Source organism: Rhinolophus sinicus, chromosome 3 (genome assembly GCF_057876585.1).
Source record: "Rhinolophus sinicus isolate RSI-liver-muscle chromosome 3, RSI-T2T, whole genome shotgun sequence".
In the NCBI taxonomy this organism is placed as follows: domain Eukaryota; kingdom Metazoa; phylum Chordata; class Mammalia; order Chiroptera; family Rhinolophidae; genus Rhinolophus; species Rhinolophus sinicus.
Genome location: NC_142503.1, coordinates 87,393,396 through 87,420,153, shown reverse-complemented (window position 1 = coordinate 87,420,153; position 26,758 = coordinate 87,393,396). Strand labels below are relative to the sequence as shown.

General features: G+C 39.2%; 1 protein-coding gene across 2 annotated transcripts in view; it reads right to left on the bottom strand.

Moving 5' to 3' along the window:
* Positions 1–2,285: 2,285 nt before the first annotated feature.
* Positions 2,286–26,758, bottom strand: part of LMNB1 (lamin B1) — a 44,499-nt gene continuing 20,026 nt past the window's right edge. For both annotated transcript variants that reach the window (XM_074328547.2, XM_019732387.3), the window contains exons 4-12: positions 26,248–26,373; positions 23,065–23,235; positions 21,547–21,672; positions 16,381–16,601; positions 15,317–15,542; positions 13,920–14,024; positions 10,220–10,339; positions 5,537–5,641; positions 2,286–3,110 (exon numbers count right to left, since the gene is read on the bottom strand). In XM_074328547.2, coding sequence (XP_074184648.1) covers positions 3,069–3,110; positions 5,537–5,641; positions 10,220–10,339; positions 13,920–14,024; positions 15,317–15,542; positions 16,381–16,601; positions 21,547–21,672; positions 23,065–23,235; positions 26,248–26,373 — 1,242 coding nt within the window. In that variant the 3' untranslated portion in view covers positions 2,286–3,068. The remainder of the gene's footprint in view (positions 3,111–5,536; positions 5,642–10,219; positions 10,340–13,919; positions 14,025–15,316; positions 15,543–16,380; positions 16,602–21,546; positions 21,673–23,064; positions 23,236–26,247; positions 26,374–26,758) is intronic.

The window sequence follows — 26,758 nt, the reverse complement described above, 5'->3', positions numbered from 1 at the left end:
ATTTGATGAAAGGGATGGTGGGTAAGAGATTGAAACCAAGAGAAACATGACTTAGGATAAGCATCTCACAAATACACACACATGCAAATCAATGTATCTATGTATGATGGCAGTCTAAACTGACGAGGACAACCTTCCCTCCTTCCAGTACAAAACTGATAAAATGTAACTACATTTTTGTTGTACTATAGAGCCAAGCTTAAAAGAACAAGAAATGTCCAAGTGCCACAAAGGAACAAAGAACTAAACTCGAAGTCTGAAATATAAGGCTCGGGCGCTGGGAGTGGGGATAGGAAACCTGGCTCTGAGTCCCCAAAGGAGCAGACCTAGCTCAGGGGCTGCTGCATAAAGCACAGAACCCAGTGCTGCCGGCCAGCCCAGAGCAACGGCAAACTTCAGTTTTAGGGGCTTAGGGGCATTACCTGTGAAAAACAGAGCGCAACCAGGTATAGTATCGTAGTGAATTTTCACTGCCACGTGAGAAGACAATAAAAAAGGTCTGAACCAGTACAATCACTGGGGAGCTGGCACAGGAAACCTCCAAATTACTCCATAGAAACACCATCAAAACTCTGGGACAAGGACCTCTCACAAAATTAACAACTCTTGCTGAAGACGAGTTCAAATCCTAAAAACCCCATGATGAAGCAAACGTACCATTGCAGAATCAGCAGAAGCTGCTAACAGAAAAATTAGCATCCCTAAGAATGTAACAAAAAAAGAACTAATTAGAAACTGTAAAATAAATGATTATAATGGTTTTTAAAAGAATAGAAACTATAATGAGAAAATTAAGTTGAAAAAAGAAAGGCCGAGTTTAAAAAAAAATCAACGGCAACTTCAGAAATTAGAAAGTATAGTCATCAATGAAATCAGAAACTCAATGGGTGGGACAAACAGCTTACACAGGGCTCAGAACAGAATCAGTGAGATAAATACAAAGCAGTTACTGAGAATACAGCACAGAAAAATCTAAAAAATGAAAGAGGATAGATTTGGTAGTAGTCTAAAAGAAATTCCACAAGGGCAGAACAGCAAAGGGAGGTAATATTCAACAAAATAAGAAATGCATCCAGAATTTCCTTAGTGAAGAAAACTGAGATGAGAGCTGAACAAGAGGAATAAAAATAAATCTGAATAAAAATAGTGGTGAAAATATAATAATCAAAGATATAATGGGGGGGGGAGATTGAACTCATGCTTGTTATAAAATAGTTCAATAAGGCAGGAATGCCTTTTTGTATGTTATATCTCCAACCTCCACTGATAAGTAGACACATTAATACACAGAGGCAGCCTGTGCTCTGACCCTCTACCTCTCAAATGGTCTGTGGAAGAGCCGTAGGTGCAGCTCACTTCCAGAAACCTCAATTTCGTCTAAAGTTTGTCAGTCTGAATAGACTTAATTTACCGCCCACACAGCCAGAGGCACAAACCTGAGTCCTGGATTTTTACTCTAAATTTCACTAGAGTGTATACTACTCTTCTGCATTACAACTGCCAATTTTTCTTAATTTCTAACTGATTAAAGTGCTGATTTCTATAACCTAATTTAGCCAGCAACCAAGTACTTGGAGCGCTTTCTGATGACAAGAACCCCATCTTGTGGCAAAGTTCTGCAGTCAGGTCTGGACATGCAGCTTTGCCATTCCCATTCTGAAGATAAATCTGCGCTGAGAAGTTATCACTTTATCTGCTTCACCAGACAAAATTTCCAACTGAGCATTTATCTTGTGTCTGCAACGGCACCAGAGAATGCAGTAAATCTGCAGAGCACAGTAGTTCTGGGACTTTGTGAGTTATTTTCCAGTGAAAGCTGGTAGTCTTTGCACAGCTTACTGCAGGAATATTTTAAGAGAAAAGCAAACACTGACTGTGGGTTAGCTTCTGAAATGTTATCATCTGTTGGGTATGGTTCAGATATTCCACTTTCTACAAGATGAATTCACTTAGCTAAAGCAATCACAAGACAAAAATTCCCGAAACGCTTAACAAATGACAGCCTAATTACCGCCATACCTAACACAGCTACCCCACATAGCACATGCTGGCCTATTTCATATTATTCATACCTTACTGCTCTAAAAGGTGGCTTTCAATCAATCTTTTCCTTATTTTAAAAGACAATAAAACTAGGTTCTAGAAATATAATCTTCATTTTCCTTTAAAAGAAATACCTTCCCCAGTGTCTTCTCCCACTGTCTCCATGTTCCCATTTTGAAATGTCTGATTGTTAATAAGCTAAAAATGGAAAGCACTGAGCGCAAGTTTAAAAAGACAGTAGATTAATATTAAAACAGCTTTTTATTTGTTAATAGTCACATAAGAAATTTAAGCAAGTTACACTATCTTAAAAAAAACACAACTAACTCATTTTAACTGAAACCCTTCCCTCCCCTTCCCTCCCCCCATTCCCCTTAGGAATTGAGAATCTAAAAGAAGTAACCATAAAACAAAGTTTTGTGGAATCCTTCATCCAGAGTGCTTACATGATTAGGTTAATATTGCCATCTTACAAAATTTCTTTTCTATTTTTTTAAAAAAATTTGTAGCCTTGATTGTTTATTACAAAAAAAAACACACAATTCAGTACAAAATTTCGATATATTGAAAAATGCTTTCCCCCTCCCTCACAGCACCGTTATATATAGCAGAGAATGATCAAGAGCAGATTGCTAATCTAGATGGAGCAATCTTCAAATTATGCCCAAACACACAGTGGTTTATTGATCCAACCCTCCCCTTCTCATAAGAACTTAAAAAAAAAAAAAAGCCCCAAAAAACAAAAAAACACACATACAAAAAAAAAAAAATGTCAAAAAATTTGAGAGACCCTTTCCAAACAGTACACATTGTCAATAATTCACATCTTGCAACACAGTATATGGATATGGTTTCTTTTACAAAACTTTCAGTGTCAAAAAACGAAATTAAGGCCATCAGATTCGCAGCTTAAAAATTCACATAAAGGAAATATAAAAATATTCTGTGCTTCTGAGAAGGCTCTGCACTGTATGTAAGGATTACCATACTTCTTTATTTTGAGGAAGACCGTTGACTTGAGAAGTTTACATAATTGCACAGCTTCTATTGGACGTTCTCGGGACTCCCTGATGAGGAAAACAGAAAGAAAAATTAGTGCTGAGAAAATGGATCACAGTATTTGAAAGTAAGACAAGAGATACTACAAATCCCTGTTACCTATCTTCAAATGGACCCTCATCATTTCTCACTTAACCTTTTTAACTGTCTCTTAGGGATTTCTTCCCCAAAAAACTCCAACAAATTCCAGAGCAGTAATTCAACTCCAGCTGTACACTCAGATCCTGAGTTTTTCAGGAAAAAAAAAAAAAAGAATTCTGATCTGGGTCCTTAAATCAATTAAATGAGACTTTCTCATTTAACTGGTAAAAGTATCTATTTTTATAAAATTTTAAAGCTCCCTAAATAGTCACCTGAAGTTGGAAACCACTGTTCACTAACCTTCTATAGCTCAGGAAACAGGAGACCATGGACTCCCTCTGAACAACCAGAGCAGAGAACACACTGGCCGGACCCTCAGCTTTCACATCCCAAAGCACCTGCACTGGGTTCATCCTCACATGTGGTCACCACAAAAACTCATCAGCTCCAAAGACCACTGGATTCCTTCCTAGTGTGAAGTCAAATTGGCTGATCTGCCCTTCCATCTTCCCTCTTTTAAACGCTGACATCATTATTTCCTCTGATCACAAAAGCTAAAAACCTCACACATCTTTACCTTTTTTTACTTGTCTCATCCACATTCAGCCACCACGCCTTAAGGAACCTCCATCTGTATCGTCCCTCAGTGTCTGCTATCTCCCTTCTAGGGTCTCAGTTTCTCCTCTGCACCAAAGTGTGTGGCAGCTACCTGCATCCCAGACTATGTCAATTTAACACCTTCCAACTGCGTCTCTCAAACACGCTACAATACAGCTGGATGGGCAGATACACTTGGTGCTTCAGTCTTGACATTTGCCCTATAAAGAATTAAAAACATCACCACAAATTCTTTGCCGCTCCTCCCATCAGTAGAGGAGACTGTTTACCCTCACCTGGAATTGGAGCTGGCCTTACACCTTCCTTTGACTAAAAGAATAAGGTGAAGAGGGCCGCCGTGTCCGTTCTGGGCCCAGGCTTTCAGAGACCTAATGCTGTGTGTTTCCACCTTCTTGGCAGCCAGGTGCCATGTTGTAAAGCTTGGGCTAAATCACCAAATGATAAGCCACATGGAGAGAGACGTGGAGAACATCCCAGCCCCAGACAGGCTTTCAGCTGAATTCAACTGCATGACTGACTTCAGTCTCCATCAGGTGGAGCAAAAAACATTGCCTGCTGAGCCCAGTCAAACCACAGAATCATGGAAAAAAAGAAACAGTTTTAAGCAACTAAGTTTTGGGGTGATCTGTTAATATAACAACAGATCATTCGAACCCCCTCAGAACACTGTCATCTGCTTTCTCATACCCAAGTAATTACCCATCCTTCAAAATACCGGACAAGCACGTTTCCCAGACATCTTCTCAGCTACTCTGGGGGCCCAGAGCCGTCTCCGGCGTCAGCCCTTCTAGAACTCCTGATCTGAGCCACTTGTCTGGCACCTTGAGGCATCTTACATTGTTATTCTACTTCCAATCATTATAATGCTTCTATTAAGGGCATGAAATGGATTCTGTGCTTGTTTCTTATTAAAACCAAGCCTAAAACATCTGTTCTTAACTATTCCTCCAAAATGTATGAGGAAGTGTCCAAGCCAAAGATTCATTCTACCTCATAGAACCTACCTCACGTGGTTCTCAACCAAGGGGCTGAACACGTAAGATAATGTTTATCTAGAGTAGGACTGGGGCTAATGAAGCAAAACGAACAGCTTTATAAATCTGGAGACGGAGTCTTTCAAGGATAAGGATAGGAGCTTTGATTAATGATCAGACTCAAACAGCTTGAGAATATAAACTGAAGGCTCATTAGTTATTAATAATTCCAACTTAATTAACTGAAATCAAATTTGGAGTTTCTTTATTTCAAGGGCTCTCAAAAGCCCAAGCATCAGCTAAAATCTGTCTTGCAATTAGATGGTTAGGAACTTAATATAGCAACAATTGTGTTTCATACCAAAGTTGAATGTTGCTTTGTTATTTTTTAAAGTTTATATGCAGAAGTTTGCTCTCCTAAACTTCTCCATCACAGAACCCTGAAGTAAATAATGTTGAGCATTCCAATCTGTATATATTTTTGTAAGTGATATACATGTCCTATCACAACATATTATGGACATTATAAAACAAAAGACAAAACTGAAATTGGATGAGAGAAAAGTTTTAAAAAGGAGTGTTCCCGTTCTCTTCCAGGACCCTGATGTGCTCTCTGGAATACGCCCTCAGGAAAAACAAACCCCACTCGTAGATCACTGATCTGACTCATCCATAGGGGGAAAAAACCAAACTCCACTACTGGTCTTGGTTTTCATGTAATTCTGTTAATAAAATTTAAAACAAATATACTGAAGTAACACCTGCTGGTGGAAAAGTTCTTCTTCAACAGCCACTTCAGCTGCCTCCTCCTCCTCTTCCTCCTCAGGTATGGTGGTTTTGAAGACTGTACTTCTCTGAGCAACCTCCTAGAAACAAGAGTAGTTTGATTTGAAGTTAAAACCACACTTAATCACATGGTTTCGGTGGAGGGGAATTTTTCTTTGCTTAAGTTTAAGAAAAAGCATTCCTATATCAGGGATTTTTTTTTTTTTAAGTGGTTCAGCAGCAGCTTTAGCTACTGAACAGGAATTTTTGCGTAATTAGTAGTAGTTCTTACATCTTCAATATTCCCTGCAGGGGAGCTATTGGTATCCATTTGAAATACCTGCTGAGAAGTTCCCACTGCTTTTTATCCAATTCTGTTACTGAGAAGTCTGCAAATCATTTGGGACACCAAATTCTTGTAACACTCAACATGAATTCAGAGTTAAGCTCTCAGGTTCCTAGCAAAGAGAAGGTGCTCAATAAATGCTGAATAAAATGAAGTTGAAGGCCAATGGCTGTGATCTCAGGGACCATGGTGGCAACAGGGCCACCTGATGAATGAGATGAAAAGAAAAAGCTCCTTTCATTCCTTCAATAGCTGGTTCCTCTGGAATGAAACAGAATCAAAACAAATCAGCCCTATTTACTAACATACTAGTGAAGTTCCCGTGTATCCCTCACATAAAAAGATCTCCTGGCATTCACTGGCGGGAGGACAGAAAGGAACCATTTGCATTTTCTACTGAAAGGCTACGTACAGCTGACTTTCCTGTAGAGAATGCTGACTCGCACAAACGCAGCAAGTGTTTCTGTTGAAAAGCAGGCTACCCTGATGGTCTGGCACCCGTTTATGAGTGAGTGTCCTCGAGAGTGCAGCAGAGCGTCCAGTTTCACTCTGTACCATGTCCTAAGGTCACTCAAGAAAGATAACTCGTTCTTTGGAGGAAGAGGAAGACGCTGACGTCAGTCAAAGCTTATCTGAAACTTAACACAGACCAGCTGGTTTAAAATGGCAGGGGAAGAAAACCAAAAGTGTCACACAAATGAGACCTCAATTTTAAATATGTCCAAGAATATATTCTGTGAGTAAAGTAAGGTAGTAGTGTTTTGTGGGGAATTTTGGTAATTGTTGCAGGGCCAGGGAAGACGGACCATTCTGAGTCTCTCAGCCAGAAACCTCCGTTCTGTGAGATCAGTCTATGTATACACACAAATAGCCATCTCACAAATATCATCACCCTGTTATAACCAAATTTACACTAATAAAAAAGCATGCGAATCTTTAGATCAATTACAATTCTTCGAACTAAGATACGATTGGGAGATGGTGGCATACAAAGCAGAAAAGATTTTCAAAGAGGTTTCAAAGTACCCAGATTTCCTCAACTCATCTTAAAAGAAGGGGGGAAAAATCTGTTACAGAATTCTCACATTCTAGCTTCTAGCAGCTGGTGCCAGTGTACACATGCCACATGGAAGCATTGGCTCTTAAAGCTCTTGATGGAACCTGAGACTATTAAACTCGAATGAGAAGCTTAGAAAACAGCAACTTGCCCAACTTCGTTTATTTTGAATTACTTCAATATAACTACTTTTAATATAAGCCTGCAGTTAAGCACTTTTCATTTGACAGCATTTAAAAACCAATTACTCTAACGCAGAAAGCCTGTGTAAAATGAGTGAGCTAAATAATATCTAAAAACTTAAGACAGAAAAATAATAGAACAAATTTAGAACTAAAAGTTGTTAGGAGGTTCAGGCCCAAGAAATTGTTATTAGTCAAGGTGATAACGGGCAAGTGTCTTTACCAAAAAAACTCCTCTCAGCAAGATACCCCACCTTATCAAGTGTCCTGCAAGGCACACATCCATGGTCTCTAGATAAAATGTAGTGTCTGCCCCATAGGGCCTTGGGCACAGAAAGGCATGCCCATCTAACAGTATTCAGTTGTGCACCGACGCCAGCTAGCACCACTGTGCTCGTCTCTTCACAACTCTGCTCAGAATGGCCTGTTGGAAGCCTGAAATCACTACAGGAGGACGAGTTACACCCTAGGAATCAGCAAATGCTACACCTCAGGGAGGTTCTGCTAATGGAGGAGCCGAATGTTAAACTGGTATCTCTGTATAACACAAGGAATCATTTGCATCTACAAAAGTTTCAGTTATGCCTATATTCTGGAAGGTACAAAGAGACTGCTTTATTTTTTACTTCCCTCATACAAAAGTATTTTATTTACCATGGCAACATTTGCTGTTTTTAATCATCCAGCACCCCCTCCCTCATTTCTCAGTAAGAGCCACCAGTTTCATGTGGGTGCCCATCTCTCCCATGGAGAGGTGACACGTGTCACAGGAGCCAAGTGGACCCAGCTATGGAGTGGGGAAGAAGTCTCAAGCCTAGCTATCTTCCTGACTCCAGGAACTGGGTTAGAGGCGAGCATGTGACCCGAGCTGGTACATGAGTGTGAAGCCCAGGATGGGGGCCTCGCGGGGGGAGCTGCTCTTTCCCACAAGAAGCCTGGAACGATGCCCCTCCAGGAGCAGCAGCCCAGGAGCAACCAGCAGCTGTCCTCAATCCACGTGGGAGACAACTCGAGAGGCAGAGAGAGACAATAGAGAGATCCTTGGGGACACTGGGTGAACCAATGGATCAAGACTACAATCTCTGGATTTTCGGTTCTGTGAAATCAGATAGTCCAATTATTTTAAAGCCAGTTTAATTGGGTTTCCTGACATTTTCAATGACACAGCAAGAAAATAAACATAAAAAATTAAACTGACTTGTGCCAATTACCTTCAATGTGACAGAAAAGTGGTCTTTATGGTGGTAATTACAGATTGTTGCAAATATGGTCTGGGACCTACTAATAAACACGCTCTTACAGAATTAAACAAGTAAATACCAAAAGTTCTTGTCTGACAACCATGGGAATAAAGGAGAACTACATTCCTGATACTTCCGTCACTTCTGACAGAAGTCACTTAATTGAGCCTAGCAAGCGGGAAGTAGCAGTGTATTAAAAGAACAGATAAGCTGAAGAACTCATCTGACAGTCGGTGGTTTGAATGATGAGGGAAACTGAGCTTCAGGTGGCTTTACGGAATGTCATGGGTAACACTGCCATGTCGTGGTGTTCACTTTGTTCACGTCACTGTGCCTACCGTGTGAGCCTTTAAACCTGCTGCATTCCAGATATCCTCCTGTCGAGAGGGTTTTGAACTTGGAATGTTTTCACTCAGAAAAACACTATGGACAGCGACTCGATTCCATGGCTCACAAAAGCCTATTTCCGCGCTCTTTTGCCTTATAACAGTGCTTTTCAATCTGAGCTAACCACCACTTGTAACAATGTTCTGAAAGAGACATGTCCTCTGCCGGTTTCAGGCGTCGGGGGACAGCAGCATAGCGGCTGCAGCAATCCCAGCTCTTGGGTGGCAGCACCAGCGACGGCCGGAAAGGACCGCAGTGTGCTGAGGGCAGGAAGCCAGCAAAGCCCCCGCACGCAACAGGAGGCAGATGTCCACCTTGATGTCTGTGAACTCCTGAGGTATCTGGGAACACCTCCGACCCTGAGAACCTGGCGGGTGCTGGGCGGGGAATTCCCAGAGGCACCCCCAAACCTCACACAACTATACTGAGGTCCACAGAGAAAAAGCAGATGCCGTTTCATTTTCAGCCTCAGTCTGAGATGAGGAGCCTCTTCACTCAGCAGGCAGCAGATTCCTTCTGAAGAGCAGTCTAAGCAGATGTCCACAGTGGGGGAAGGATGGCAGGTGGCCAGGCACAGGCCTTCCTATGCAAACACCGCAGACCCCAACGGAGTACTGTTAATCACTTGATTTCTCTGAACTTAAGTGAAGGTCCACGTTTGATTTTTTAAAAAATTATCCAGTAAATTCTTACTGAATGCCTATTATGCGCCAGGCACATTGCCAGGAAAAAATCTGATTAGGCCCTTGCCCTCATTGTACTCCCTGCTCTGGTGAGAGGACAGCCAGGCAAGCACGGCGCAGGGAGAGGTTCACCGGGCACCATGGGGGAGCAGAAGGAAGCCCAGGGGAACACTGTGATCTGACCTGTGGCCACTCCTTCCTCTGCAGACACTCTCATCTCTCGGGGGGTGTGGGGGCGGGGGGCGGGTGTGCCAGTGTGGGTAGGTAAGGTTCTTTGATAAGAATTCTAGGCCTGCCATGTGGAAAACACACACCCCAAGCAGATCTTCAATCAGTTTCACAGTCAGAGCTAGTAACAAGGCTGATAACATAACCATTTACTAGAGGCCAGATACTGATCCAAGCATTTCCCAAGGACTGTCATTTATATTCTCATTATATTATCTCACTTACACTGTTTTATCATTTCCATTGTAAAATAAAAAGAAAACTTATGTTTCTTCTAAGAAAATAAGAAAGGTGAAGGAACTTGCCCAAAGTCACAAGACAGATACTGAACACAGACTGACTCAAACCTGTGCTAATCATCAGTCCTCTGTGATATTCTCCTACTTCATTCCTAAAATCTGTAGTCAGCTTCACCTTGAATTACTCAGCAGCCTTGATCTGATGTAAGCAATCAATTACTTTACATTTCAATTTGATTTCTGCAAAGAAACCACACTTGCATGATGGACTTTCAGGCAAACGGACATCGTAGTGGTACTAACAAAATGGGCATACCTCTCCCTGAGAATTTTTCAATATGACCTTCACATCTTCCCCAGTGCCCCAGGAGTTCTGATTCTTCCAGATGAGGTCCGTGGGAGGACTGGCTGTGACACCAGCATTTGCAGCCCAAATCTGGAAAAAAGAAAGGGCATCAGTCTACTGAAAACCTGGCCATCCCACATGCCGATGACAATGTTATCATGGGAGCTGAACACCTTGTAGGACCGATTCTAGAAGTCTCAGGCTTGTGCCCTAGTTTCAGACTTGCTATATAGTAACCCGCTCTGTCAAGGAGAACCCACAGAGCTTATCTAGGCCTCAGCTTCCCCATCTGATAAATGAAAATGATGACACACAGGTCTCTGAAGTCAAACTACCTATACGCACATCCTGGCTCCTCTACATGTCAACTGACCTTGAGAATGTTACTTACTTTTGTCATCCATAAAATGGACAGAAATAGCACCTATAATCCATGAGATTACCCACAGAGTGGTGGGCTTTCTCAATGAGTATCAGCTCTCACTGTTAGCATTCTTCTTCTGTGGCTTTTATGGGCCATCCTTCCATGTTAAGGGAGCTTTCTGACCCCCCCCAACCCCCCCAGCATATTCTGCAGCTACCTACAGCATCAACTGTGGAGATGACTAACAGCTCACAAAACTCTCACAGCAGACAGCCTGCCTAGAATCCTCTTACAGAAATTGGTATGTCTCCAACCAGGGACCAGTGTCACAATACCCCGGAGTAGCTGAGGTTGAACTCCAAAAAAAAAACACAGGAAACAAACAAATCACCCATCGTTCAATGGATAATCTGACTGCTACTGAAAGGCAGTAATTCTCATAAGCAGGGAAATTCTGCCATATTTTGTATGTATTTATTGGCAGAAAAGTATGGATAAAGTGGAGAAAACTTTAGTCAAAAAACGTAGGTTTGAATCCTGGACCAGTCACTACACTCAATGTCCTCATCTCTAGAGATATTACCACCAATCCTGATCCTTTTAAAAGGTCATAGAAAAATAGACAGAAAAGTTTTCTACCCCATAAACTGTTTTACAATATAAAGGACTATATGATGGCAAAAGGAAGACTAGAGATGGTACAGCAGGTATAGTTTTAAACGGGAAGAAAACTCTATGAATTACTGATTAAGAGAGTCCTTCCCCTTTAGATGCTCACTTTAGAGCTTCCAGATCTCCCCTCAACATTAGAGATGGAAAGAGCTACATACAGAACACTTACCGGGACAAAAATGAAAAATGGAACCAGATCTGGATAGACTTTCAGATTACGTGGAATGTTAGTGTCCTCTTAATTTCATGCAATTCTTTTCACTAGTCCATACGGAATCACACAATTGGTTTAGTGTTAGTAATAACCATATAAAGTCAGTAATCTTACCGGGTAGTTTAACCTAAAATGAACATGTCCTGAAGCTGTGTTATTCAATATGGGAACCATGTGTGGCTTGTGAGCCCTTGAAAAGTGACTAGTCTAAATTGAGATGCTGTAAGGATTATCTGTAAATTTGAAGACTCAGCTGGAATAAAAGGTAAAATATCTGACATAATTTTTGATATTGAGCACATGCTGAAATGATAATACTTTGGATATATTGGATTAAATAAAATGTAGTACTAAAATTAATTTCACATCTGTACTTTTGTTAAATGCAGCTATAAGAAAATTTAAAATTACCTATATAGTTCTTTTATTTTTGTTCTAGAGTTTTAAACTCATCTTTGCCATTGCGTTGCACAATTTTACAGATCACTTAATACTACCAGGTTCCAAAGAGCTTCTTATCACATTTAATGTTAGCTACTAAAGGAAAAAATGCATTAGGTTATTTTATATGATAATTGAGATCTCCATTAGACCTATAGAACATATATCTGTTTAGTCCCTAAGGAACTACATCTAGGGGAAAACGCAGATGATGAGCATAATGTTTTCACATTAGAGAAAGAGAGCACACTCAAATCTGAATCTTCTGAATTAAAATATCAGATACTTTCCACTACATTATGCAGCTCCATAAGACACATAATAAGACCGAGCAATTTTCTCTCACTAGAGTAATTACTAAGAAGAAAAGATAGTAGTTAGGATATTTTTTCCCATTTTTAGCCATTATAAAATTAGCATTTGATTTTCACAATGTGGTAGCAAGCTCTAAAAATACACTTTTTAAAAGAGAAATTCTAAGCTGTTGAGCCTTTGATCTTAAACACTAAGTAAAGTTTGTATCAATCAAAATTTAAAACATGTGTTTAATATTTTTTTTTTAAAGAGTTGATAAAGAGACAGTCATCTCTACATACTTTAGGGGTGAAAATAGTGACTTCTTTAAAATCTGTATCAGGTCAATCCGGGCCTCTGCAGCTGGGGGTCGGATGGGGAGCCCTGGGGCTGCCAGGAGAGGGCCTGAGGGAAGGCCATGGGATTGAGAAAGTTGGAGACTTCTTGGTATATCGGTGGTCATCTAAGCAAAACCAATGCTTGCTTTTCTTTCTCTGTTGTGTGGGAAGAGCAGGCCTCTGGGATTAAAGCGACTTTGATGAGAATTCTTTTGTAAGGGGACCAAATTTGAACTTTGTTATATGACACTGGATTATTGCATTATCTTAAATCAGGATAAGTCCAGAAATGTATGCTGTTGCTTAAACTTAAATTCCAATGCAGGTGATAAAGTATCTTCAGTTCCACAGTCACCATGAAAACTTTGACCCTGAATTGTACTTTTGCATTATTATATTTAATGTTTATAAATTACCACAAGATCTCAGGAAATGTATCCTTATAATATGTTAATATTCTACTACTGTTTATACTAATTCCATATGCATTATAAATCAATAATTTGGACTCTACCAATTCTTTCTTTCGTTAAACGAAGTAACTTTGGGAAAAAAATCTGTATCACAGCTAACAGATTTTACTGTATGCTAAATCACTTACTAAGTAAAAGCAAAGGATCTTTGTGTTTGCTCAATGAAGCATACATCTCTAAAAAGTGAGTAAATGATATTTAATAACTATTAAAGAAGTGGTATTTAGAACATAGCAACAGTAAACCATTTAGAACTCAAAATAGTCAGAATGGCTCCTAGCCCATCTCTCTAAATCCAGAACCTTAGATACTATGTAAGAACCACAAGTTACTCTTGCTAAAATGCTGTGTTTAAAGGAGCGGCTCTTTACAATAGTGGCTATGGATCACATGACTTCTGTTGAAAACACAGGTCCCTGCCCCGACAGCAGAGATGGTGAGTGACTAAGCGTGAGGTGTGGCCCGGACACCAAAACACTTCGCAGAGGTCCTGAGGCCCACCAAGGCTGAGGACTGTCACCTTGAGGCAGACCCTCGCATTAAGAGATTATCTCCCTAACTGTTCGTTGTGCCAAGCAGGAGCTCCAGAATTATACTGTGCTACAAGGGACAGCTGTTTTACATCTACTAGAGTAGACAAAATAAAAAGAATTCATATAGGTCAATTCTTTCACTTTTAATAGTCAATTACTGCTCTCAATAAGGTAGAACTTTTACAATCTTTAACCGCACGTGTGATTCCCTAATACCCTAGTAATGTCCAAGACCTTTTAATGCCCATTTTTAAAATGCTGTCTTAAAGCCAAAATTTTTCTTGAATTACGTGAACTGTTAGTTAAGACAATGGAGTTAAATGATGACTGCATTCACTTACTGTAACAGTCTGGCCTGCCTTCAGCACATATCTTGAGGTATATTTATAAGTGACTGATGTGTCTCCAATTTTTCTGATCATTTCCCAGCCTCCCATTGGTTGATCCTAATCAAAGAACAAAATAGAACAAGGTCACTTCAAATATACAGAAAGCTATAGAATAATCAGATAAATGAATCTATACCGGCAGTTAAACTAGCTTCATGGCTGTTTTCTCATGATTCACGTTTTCCCATTATTAAAAGAAAACATGGCTTCTCTGTCATTCAGCAAAACGGTATTTCAACAATGCTGCAACTTTAGTTATTAAGATACTTAATTTTAAAGAGGACAAAACTGGAAGAAAAGGGATGCGAACCAAATTAAATGGTCATATTCACTGCTATAATAGATCAGGTATGTCTTTTACATTCATAACAATCTAGCTGTCATAATCATAATTAGAAACACCTAATACTTGATTACTTATAAAATACAGGCACATAAGCTTAGAAACAGAAGAAAATATGTCCTTTTCTTTCTGCATCTTAGAGCCTATTCTCTTTAGTATCAGAACTGCTGGTACTCCACTGCCCATCGAAATTATTTCTTCATCCACATGAAAAATAGTTCTAATAGCTCTGTTGAGAAAAGGAGTAATTTTCACAAATGAGGTTGGACAAATCACGAAGGTATCCTTCAGGAAGTGACATCCACCCTACCGCAGCCCCCTGCGTCCCCAGACCTGCCTTCCTCTAGCATCATCATCTCACACCCCGGGAGGGATGGGGGGCGTGCCCCCAGCTGCACGATTCCTAGTCAGGGAGTACCTTCACCACGGAGCTCTCAAAAGCCCCAACTCAAAAATGCAGAATTCCCTATGTTTATGTTTACTTCTAAACAAATAACTTCAAGACAGGGTTTCATACTATCCTTGATACAAATTAAATCATTAGTATTTGTTTATTCATTTACAGAGAAAATGGCCCCCTGCATATATCTGAATCTGGGTCATATTTCCTTCCTTTCACTAAGTTAACGGCTGTGAAAGAATATCCACCCTTTCCACCTAAATTCCAACTTTATTCACAAATCTGGCTAGGGCGGGGAGTAACAATAATTCATCCTTAGCAAGTCCACTGTGACAAAATAACCAGGAGTGAAAAAAAGCACTGGTTCTATAAAGAAGGTCTAATAAAGAAAATCTTCACACACTATGAGCACCAACTCCTCTTATTTGTGTTTAATACTTTCTATGAATTTTTGTAAACAGGAGGCGGGAAACTCTTATTCTGCGAAGACTACTAAATCCCAATAAAGGCTGAGGAATTATGACAACTGCAAGACAGGCCACCAATCAGCAAAGCCTGGCTAGCAAAAAAAAAAAAAAAAAAAAAAATTGGAGCTGTTTTTGTTACCTGTTCGGAAGTGTTCCTCACGCGGATGAATTTCCCGTCCACGTCGATCTCCTCAATGCAGACGTTCCCAGTGGCCGAAGCAGAATGCGCGATGCTGACGCTACTGCTCGCCTCGGATTCTTCCACATCAACTCTCTTCCGCTTTCCTCTGGTTGTGCGCACGCTGCGACTGGAGGAGGCTCGTGACACTGTCACACGGGAGGAAGGGCTTGGAGAGAGCTTCAATCTACACGGGAAAAACAAAACGTTCTGTGTATGAAACACATATGCCCTTCCCACCTTACAAAAATGGATATTACTACCCTGCACATGCATTTCTAAAGCGACACATGACTGACAATCAGTTAGACAAAGGCGATACACATCTTAACTACCATGAACTTCTGTGTGCTAGGATGGCTACCATCATTTTTCTTAAAAATAATACTAATAACTGGAATGTTTTTCCTAGGAATAGAATATAACCATAATGCAGAAGGTTTAGGGAACAGGAGGAAGTCATCCCATCTACCATCACCCTACCACAACCATTGTTATATTTAGTACACTTTTCTTAATCTCATGCCTATATTTTCTCATGCCTGTAATTTTTACAAAATTACAATTCTAATGTACATAATACTGAAATGGAATGGCTTTTTATCCTAAATCAGATGCTCTTCCTTTGGAACGCTTTTCTGAGAATAGGTGTGAAAAGGATTTATACACTAACCACATTTGAAAAATAAGTATAAAGTCTCTTTCAGCAAATCTGATATTTTACAACATATTAAATTATCAAAACATTTAAAAATCTCAAAGGAAAGACTCCATCCTGACACAGCCCAGCATTTATTATAATAATAATAATAATAATAAAAGACTGCTTGAGCAATAATTTCTGATGCTGAGGTAGAAATGATTTATTACTACCTACTTCTATGACCTCAGTTTTAAAAGTAGTAACAGAGAAAATATTTAAAGTTGCCTTGTTTTACAATTAAACCTAATCCTATTTACTTTTAAATACAAAGGGTGGGGGCAAAAACTAGACTAGGAGGTAGAGTGACCGCTAAGTTACTTACCTCTCCTCTTCTCCTTCTAAGAGCTTCCTGTAAGCACTGATTTCCATGTCCAGGGCTAGCTTTACATCAAGAAGTTGTTCATAATCGTTCAGCTGTTGCTGCATCTGATCCCTTATTTCCGCCATCTCTCTCTCTTTGTCAGACAGCATGCGCCGAGAGTTGTCTCTCTCTTTAGCAAGCAAGTCCTCCAACTCTTGAATCCTCTCCAAACATGCTCTAGACTTCAGATTCAAGGGAACACATTTACTTTCTAGGAACATTCCAACATTAGCACAAGGCAGCTATTTTAAACCATAAACCACTTCCTGGACTGGAAAGCAAATAGAACCCTAAATAATGTCTAACATTAGCAGTCAAGAGATTTTGTTTTTAATAAATACCAAAATTCCTCCAAATTAAAATACAGCCCAGAGGAATGGTTTGGCTTACAAAAGACTAAAAAAAAGAGTCACCAAATGGAAGTGTCATAAATATACATATACTTTTTCTGTATTTGGCCAAATAAAACAAAATTTTAAACTGTGGTTTCAATACAAGTCAAGTCTGGCTCCCCTATAAGCCTTTTAACTCAGAAGTTTAAGTTAACAAAAGGAAGGAACTAAAAAGACAGGAAACTCATTGACAAAAGAAACTCACTGACAAACAATAAAGTGTGGGTATGTTTTGGAGAATTGCTGGGACTATTCAGAAACCGAAGAAACGGGATTCTGGTTATCCCTTTAAGAACCGTGTTCCTTTAGCACTGCTGCACTCTCTCACGCTCAGCATGCAAAGACTGTACAACATAACGTGGTCTGTAAAAGGCACCTACTGTACAAAAACACTACATTCTCATCAGTAAATTTATTTCTCACAGGGGTCCGGGTTAAAAACTTTGAAACTGCTTCACATGTATACTGGGACTGAACAAATAAGTAAACAATATGGCCCAAATCAGGTTTCTTGCTCTCAGACAGGGAAGTTACAGATAAGCCAGAAATGAAGCTTACAATGAACCCTGGGGTATGGGGTTAGAGGAAGAGACACAGTATGAACTCGTGTTTAACTTAATATAAATACCAGTAGACAGACAAGTGTGTAAACATGGGTTCACATACGTGTATTACCTAGAAACAATGACAGCCCAGTACCGATGGGCACACTCAGAGCCCAGATCTCAATTTCTATACACCATTTCCCGGTAAAAATAACCAGGGCTCCCTGGAGAAATCGCCAATTCTAGGGCTGAAGCAGGAAAAATACAAGATGAGCCTGGAGCATCTTAGAGTAGAACAACATAAACAAGTGCTCCAAAATAGGGCGACATGGTAGCCAATCTGAACTCCTCATGTCCAAAGCTGGAACAAACTGAGCCGATAAATAACGTAGTACCGGACTATAATCCAAAATATAAAATAAAGATCCATGAGTCCATGTTGATATAAATAAATGAATGAATTTACAAATAAACAGGGGGAGAAGAAATAAAACTTCACCTAAGAATTCCACTTAATAAAAGTAGATACTACCACTACAGGATGGAGCTGAGTTCCTGTCCTTCACTCTCAGAGAGCGGGCTGGACTTAGTGACTGCTTCTCAAGAACAGAATGTGGAAAGTGAAACATCACCAGTGATATAACATGCATGTCATTAATACCTGATAGGATGTGTCAAGAAGGACACTTAAAACCCATAACCTCTGCCTGATCCTAAGAAAAGCACCAGACAAACCCAGATTGGGGGACAGTCTGCAGGACACCTGGCCAGTTCTCCTCAAAATTGTCAAGGTCATGAAAAACAAAGAAAGCCTGAGGTCACAGACCAGGAGACTAGGGACACATGTGGTACCCCGGAATAGAAAAATGACAATAATAGAAAATGTGGTAAAATCCAAATAGTCTAGGGATGGCCGAGTGGCTCAGTTGGTTAGAATGAGAGCTCTTATCAGGGTTGCCGGTTCGATTCCCACATGGGCCAGTGAGCTGCACCTTCCACAACTAGACTGAAGGACAACTACTTGGAGCTGATGGGCCCTGGAAAAACACAGTGTTCTCCAACATTCCCCAATTAAAAAAAAAAAATCCAAATAATCTCGAGTCTAGTTAGTAATACACCAGTGTCAGTGTCTGTCAGTGTCTTAGTTTCAACAAATATACCATGTGATATAAGATGCTAACGATGGAGGGAAACGGTGAGGGAGACGGGGGAACTGTCTCTACAAGCTTCCCAACTTTTTGGTAAATGGAGAATTATGCCAAAATAAGAAGGCTGTTTAAAAAATAATCAATCAATGAATTACAATTCAGAGTAGCATCTGACATTCTACATCAGAAGCAGACATTCATCTTAAGAGTGATGCTAAACATAATCCCTGCCTCGGAGAACTTGAATTTAACTGCATTTGCAAAAAAACATGCTATAAACTGAGAAATCCATCTTTCTTTCTCTAAAAGAAAACATACTTAAGTTCAAAATGTCTTTAATCAATCTCTTCACTTTATTTCCCATGTGGGGGGTAAACAGAATGGGCAACAAGGTAGAATCTAAGAGTTGATGAGTGACATAAACTACCCAGGAATCAGAGATACCCTCTGAGCCTAGCTTGTACACCCCAAGATGTCCTTGTTAGTCTGCCTCTAATGCTACGAAGTTCTTTAAGAGGGAAAAATTAAAAATTAGGTATAAAAAAGTTTTAAAGTTATTCTGAATCACTTTGTATTTTAAATAGAAATATTTAAATTGTATTTGACAGCTTCACTACATCTGTTATCTCATGTTATCTCATGAGATAACATGTTGCATGCAGATAGCATGCAACATGAGATACAGACCTAGATTCTTTCCAATTCTGCCATTAACTACATACACATCTCTTTGGCACTCACTAAACCAGTATCTACAATTGGAAAATGAAGAGGTCTAACTAGATTATCTGTAAGATCCCGCCTCTAACTCTAAAATTTTACGACTGACTTTTAATGGTCTTGGTCTACTTTATTTTACAGTATGTAACAGTTTATTGTACTAGTTTATTATGTTCTAGCTGCAACAGAAGTTTGCAGAGTCTGGGTGTTAGGAAAACAAAAATTAGAGGTGCTTTCCAAGTGCCACTGAAGACTCCTGCAAGCCAAGCAGACTCTGACCACCCAGTTAATTTGGCCCAAGTAAAAATTCTAGATAGAAATGACAGAAATGCTGTTAGCGATATATGAAATTCCTAATTCCAAAACATAATAATGCCACCTTGTATTATTTAAAAATATTTTCTAAAGTCACATTTTAAAGGCTATGTCAATTTTAAATAAAATTTAAGAAGTACTTCACTAATATGAGTCACACAACCAAAAGGAAATTCTATGGCCTAACAGGCGGCATGATGAAACTGACATGACTCAACAAATATTATTATGATATACAATAAGAAAATATTAAGAGATATCTTTCTTTTTGATGATATTTCTAAGGCTAAAATTTACCAATGAATAAAGATATTCCTCAAGATATATTATTTATCATAAAACCTGATAGTAATGAATAGAGGAAAGGATCCCTACTTCTCCCCTCCTCCCAACCCCTAGACAGAGAAATTTCTAAAACTCTTCTGGTTGAAGTTGGTGCTTCTTTCCTAGTTCCTAAGGAGTCAGCTCCTGGAAACCTCCAGGCTCTGCCTAACATCATTCAAATCTACTAAACTGAAGTTAACAAAAAATCTTGCAAGGATGGAAACACACCTAACTGGCAAACAGGGAAGCAGCCCTAAAGCTGAGTCTGAAGACAGGGCTCCCAAGTCCACAGCCTGGTCTCCTCACCTGTAAAACACCTTAAACCTAACAGACTCAAGTGGATTAAGCAGTAGCCAAACAACAATTTTAAAATAAAAGGGAGGGAAAGCATACAACAGAAAAAGAGGAGAATAGCTAGAATATAATTTATTAAATGGAGAGAAGTAAACGTCAAGTCATAGTAAGAAAGAGGCCTATTTTCAGAAAGGTGCCTGTTACAATGCTGTAATGGAAAAAAGATTACCTGTTAAATTCCCAAATGAAAATCTTTGAAGAGAAATGAAGTGTAAAGTGAAAACTGGGAACTATGAGAGAAACCCCTTTATCAGTGTGTAGCCTCTGAGCAAGTGGTTAAACACAGCTAGGTCTGCGGTCAGCTGAGTGAACTCAAAAGTCCTTCCAGCTTTAGTGTTACATGAAAACTTCAAAATACTACTATGAGGACAAAACAAGTCTAAAATAATTTTTAAATTTATGTTTCGAGTAATAAAGTACATGTAATAGGCAATGTACAAGCTTCAATTTTAACTGATTTTTTTTACATCATCCTGTTATGTAACTCATTGTCTGCTTCGTTTTCTAAATTCCTGCAATAAATGTCTTCCGTTTGATAATCAGAAAAAGATTTTACTAAAAATAAAATAAAAAAGAGAAGCTTAATCAAGAATAAGATGAAGTTCATTCCCGTGGAAAATTTAAACCAATAAAAATGTAGGTAAGCAGTAGGTTATTAAAGCATTCTGAACACGCCTGTGGCTGTGTATGTACTTTGTGTCCACACATCTACCGCAGGCTGGAAGAGATCGCAAGCAGTGCCGTGCCTGCCATTAGGCTGCACCTACAGGCACCTCACGTACAGATGGGCTCCGGGCCACACACCAGCAACGCAGTCGTGTCACATCAGTTACCAATGAATGAATTAGTCACTAAATTCTTAACTAATGCAAAAGTTAATGCTAAATCCCAAGATTCTAATTATTCAGCAGTTCATGCATTTGTCTAGCAACGCAAAGCATTTACTACCCACAAAGAATTTCTGCATGTTTTCTTCATTATGGTTTCCAAACTGATGCAAAAGGAGTATGTTGGGAAGAGCACAGTGTGGAGCTGACGCTGCTGGAAGGGTCAAAACCCTGGATCCTGGGATAAGGCCAGGGAATAAACCGACAGCTTTAGGGGCAGCTCTCTTAGCTCTGGGTAATCTACTAATTTAGGAATAACAGTCTTTTGCATGGAGGGTGTTTATACAATACACGATGAAAAAATCTGGGGAGTGCGATGAAACCGGAGTGTAGAAAACCACTGCCCTGACAAGTGGCATCAAGCAGAGCAAAGCAGGTTGACTACCATGTTGGAGGTGGCTTTCAAGTTCAACTTCAATACTTAGGGAAGACACTTACTCACCTCTTTCTGCAGATTAGAAAGCTGAGATGAAAGGCTCTCAATTCTCATACGACTTTCCATCAGTTCTTCCCTGGCACTGTTGACAGTAGAAGTATTCATCTCCGACGAGAGCCTGGCATTCTCCAGCTAAAAGAAGAAACAAACCATAGTCAGTCTTATCTAGTGAATTAGAACAAACAAATGAGGAAGCATGATTCATCTCAAAGTATTTCATTTCAAACCTAAGCCCTGCTGGTAACTGGTTTATGAAACAGGAAAAGCATCATGAAGTTGGCTAACGTGGGATGAATGACCTTAAGTCTTTCAATGTATGAGCTTTAACGATGCTAACAGACCCAGGTCTTCACCCAGAGTTTACTACTTCAACATTTCATCCACTATATCTCTAATGTCACAGATAATATTGATAATAAATTGCAGTAGCAATTTAACCATGGTGATGTTAACATCACATGTCCCTAACCCACCAAATCTAACATAGAATTTAAAGCACTAAGCAGAAAGCAATAGCTTATAGATTATTTCAAACCAGATGGAAACACTTCATTTCAGAAGTGAAAAACAGCTCCTCGGGTGGAAACAGTATCCTGATTCTCCAAATGCCCGTAACAGGCGGCTTTGCATGCCTCTCGGACACACTTGTGCATGTCGTGTCTTTCTTCCCTGGCTCCCTCGGAGGCCAGTCCATGGGACTGACCGATCCTTACTTTCGCTCCTTCCCAGCCCTGTACAAGGCCTAACGTGAATACATGTCAGACAACTGGATGTGGAGTTTAAAAGATCTCTCCCTTTCAGCAGCCAATTACCACTTCATAAAATGGATTAAAAGCAACATGAATAGTTTGAGGCCATGCAATGGAAATATTTTTCAACACCTCTATGACTCTAATTTCCTAAGTCTTCCACTAATAATTCTTTTTAATCAAATCATGTAATATTTAACACATTGGCATAAAATCATTTACTAAGAAAGCCTGTACTCGTTGGTTATTTTATGGATTTTTGCATGGTCTGCTAATACAAGTAAGAAGTTTCTGTAATATTTTTTAAATGATTAATAGTGGCAGAAGAAGAAATATGAGACTTTCCATTTGGCCTTTGTTCAAAAAAGCCTGAAGTGTGGTCACAACCAATGGACAACTATGACATGGGCTCAGTACAGCCTGGCATTCGCTCACCATCGAATGGATGTGTGACGCGATTAGTGCCTATTATCGAAAGAAAAGTATTTTCGGATGGCTTGGGTTTAACTGCGATGACACGACATGAATGATCAATGGGATACAAAGATAAACCCTTACCTCAGATACAATTAGAATAACCCTACTTGCTTTGAACAATCTCTAGTAACTTTTACTTTGTAAATAACTGCTTTACAAAAATCCATTTTCTATATTCATGGAGACTAGGGGAACGCCTTTTAAGAAAACCAGAACAAAGCACACATCAAGTCATGTTCCTCAGGGTGACTGTGACATAACGGGAAGAGTTTAAGCGAGTCGCAGAGGGGCTGCTCACTTTGGCGTGGTAAGTCTGCTCCATCTCCTCCTTGTACAGCTTGACCTGGGCGTCGTGTTGCTCTCGCATCTCATGAAGGGCCTGAGCCAGCTTGTACTCATACTCAATCTGACGCCCAGAATCCACCTCTACCAAGCGAGTTTCATGCTTCCTTCTGGTCTCATTGATCTCCTGGGGGGGCGGGGGGAATGACATAAAACCAAGTTACTTAACATGGCTGCATTGGTACAAGTCTGGGTGACGTCAGAGCCATCTGCAGCTTCACACACCAACTTCCTTGTATCTGTCCTAGGACAGGCACGTGAATACACTTTTTAGCCTTCATTTCCAAATGAGATTTCTGACATGGAACTAATGACAGAAATAGTAGCATCTCAAGCCCTGGAAATTTTGTTTCTTTTCAGAAAATGGCATAGCTATTTATTTCTCTGAAGGCAAGGAAGGGCCTGGAAGACTTACTGAAGTACCATGTAATCGTGGATAACTATGTACACTGAATAGCAACTGTTTTCCTAAATTGTTGTTTTGATGATCCTAAGGATACCTCTGAAAAAAATCCACATGAAAAGTTAAACTTGTCAGGACAACTTCAACTAACAGACTTATGCATAATGAAACTATCTTCTTAGACATACTAAGATGCAATAGCAGGTATAGCAAGCTAAGACTTATTTTAAGAGCTGGTGCTAACGTATAATATCAGTTGATACAGAATCTTATTAACAATATCACTTTACTATCTTAAATACATATGGCAATTCACTATTAAAGAATAGAAATGTAAGCATAATCCGTCACTTTATATTTTAAAGAACTATTCCAAACTAGAATGACTAGGAACACAAATTCAGAACATAATTTCCATTCCAGCCTCCAGCTGGGGAAATACAGATTTGTCTTTAATGGCAATGATTACAGAGGCCACAGGAGGGCGATATGACCCACTGAAGTTCTTGTTTCTGGATCATCTTACAACATGGGTTTTCCTATGCCTTTCCTCATCTTTCTTTTAACAGTTCTTAGCAGAGGAAAATATACTTGACAGAATCAGAAAACCAGGTTCAAATTCCAGTTCTGCTATGAACCTCCCAGGGTTCACATCTATTTAATGAAATGAAAAACATGCAAATTAAAGGCTTAGGTCAATAAATCTTGGGCACCTACTAATAATTTTGCTCTTGTCTAGCTCCCTTCCTCTTTAACTGTTCGTAATAAGAAACTTAGGTACATTTATTGAACAGAATTATATTTTCCAAAAAAAATAAATTGTATCTTCCATGTTTAAAAAGAAAGGAATATTTAAAATTCATTCTGAAAAAGGCAAAAACCAAACATTGAAAGATGCTAGCCAAACATTCTAAAAACATTAAATTACTTTTTACTGACAACTTTTTTCACTTTTTACTTTATTTAGAATCAGTGACTTGTAAAGAAAATAATACCGTATTCCTGATATAAAGATGCAGGAGTCCACACACAGCGCCAAAACTAAGTAGTGATATTTACATGTGGAATTTAAAGAACAAAATAAACAAACAAACTAAACAGAAACAAACTCATAGATGCAGAGAACATTTTGATGGTGGCCAGATGGGAGGGGAGTAAAAAAGATAAAGGAATTAAGAAGTACAAATTGGTAGTTACAAAATAGTCAGGGGGATGTAAAGTATAGCATGGAGAATATAGTCAATAATATTGTAATAACTATGTATAGTGTCAGGTGGGTACTAGACTTAACGGGGTGATCACTTTGTAAATTATATAAATATCTAACTACTACACTATGCTGTACACCTGAAACTAATATAATATTGAATGTCAGCTGTAATTTAAAAAATTAAAAAAACACAAAAAACTAAGTAAGTAGTTCTGGATCATGGACAATTTTAACAAAACAAAACAAAAATGTTAAGTCGACTTAATATAAAAAAATCTCCATTTATAAAGCAAAACTGTAGTTAACAATTATATGACAGCATTCACTATAGTTTACAAGGAGCTTTCACACACAACATTCCACTTTGATTCTCAAACCACTTCTTGAAGAAAAAAAATGGTAGGTATTGGTGATTCATTTTCAAACAAGAAACCGACTCGAGAGTTATCCAAAGTCTGCTTGTCCAGTGAGTGCACTTCACCCCAACAATACCTCTTTTTGTTTTGATATTTATTGTTATAAAAATGGGCAGATTTCTATTATTTTTTTCTCCAATTAAAAAAATTTTTAACTCATACAATAAATTTTTATTTTTAAATCACTGTTAGTCACTGTTTTCAAAATTATATTACTTCCAAAAACATTAACTGCACGTTCTCCACTTTGGGTTAATTCCAATCCTCTTCAATTTTGAGGAAATATACATTTCCCCTTCAATTTTATTTATTTACTTTTTTGGCAACGATTTCTGCATGCCTTCAACTCCCAAGGCTCGACCACAGATGTTAAAGGCTTGTAACCGATTTTAAGTATACACACATAACTATAAAAGCTGTGATAGCCAGCCTGCAGGCCCCTAATGGTTGCTGCCTTCTGAATTCACACCCTTACATAATCCTCTTGCACACTGTGTCATGGTTGATATGTGTGATGGAGAGTGATGGTGTATCACTTCTGGGATTAGGTTACAGAAGATAATGAGGCTTCCGTCCAGCTCTCGCTCTCTCATCATTCACTCTTGGGAGAAGCCATATTGTAGCAGCCCGATGGAGAAGCCCCTGCTGAAATAACACCTCCTGCCAACAGCCTGTGAATGAGGTCGGAGCAGCTCCTCTAGCCCAAGTTGAAAGCCTGACTGTAACTTCATGAGAGACCCTGAAACATAACCATCTAGTTCAGCAGCTCTCAGATTCCTGACCATCCGAAACTGTGAGACAATTAAAGGTATGTGGTTTTAAGTTGCTCAATTTTGGAGTAATTTGTTAGCCACCAATAGGTAACTAATACAAATGCTTAAACAGGTTGACAGTAATTAACCGCTGTGACCAAGCCTATACAAATGAGATGGAGTGAAATCATATGTTTACCATAACAGCTTGAACTCCTATATGCAGCCTTTTAGAGCAATACCTTGAATAATTTACCTCCAAAATTTCTCCCATTTTTGTTTTGTTTACATATACAGTTATAACAAAGCCTTCTAGGATCCCTCCATTCCTCAAAAAAGTAAAATTACATATAGTTACCTCCTCATACATGCTTTTACGAAACTCTAAGTCCTCAGTCAGGCTCTGGCAGCGATTCTCCAAATCCACTTTAAGTAAAGTTTCATCTGCTAGCTGTTTTTTGGCAGCAGTTAAGGAGGCTTCCAACTAACATAAGGGGGGAAAAAAGGATGAAAATCATATAGCAGTCATTTAGTAACAATTTTAATTGATAATTATGGATTGAATCAAATCAAGTATTACAACTTCTGTGTATGTACCCATGTATGAGAGTCCCTCATTATAACCTTTATCATAAACTGGGTGTTCAATTGCTGGCCACACCACAGGCAGCCACACCAAAACACTTCTCAAATTTGGTAACTGGCAACAGGGAATGAACAGAGACCTCTGGATTACATTTCAAAACTCAAACCAACGATTTTAGCTACCGTTGTCATTTTTTCCTGTGCGCCCAGCACCATGATGACACCTTCTCTTTTCCCGCCTCACATTTGGCACAATAATGAAACAGGCTTTGAGAGCAAAAAAC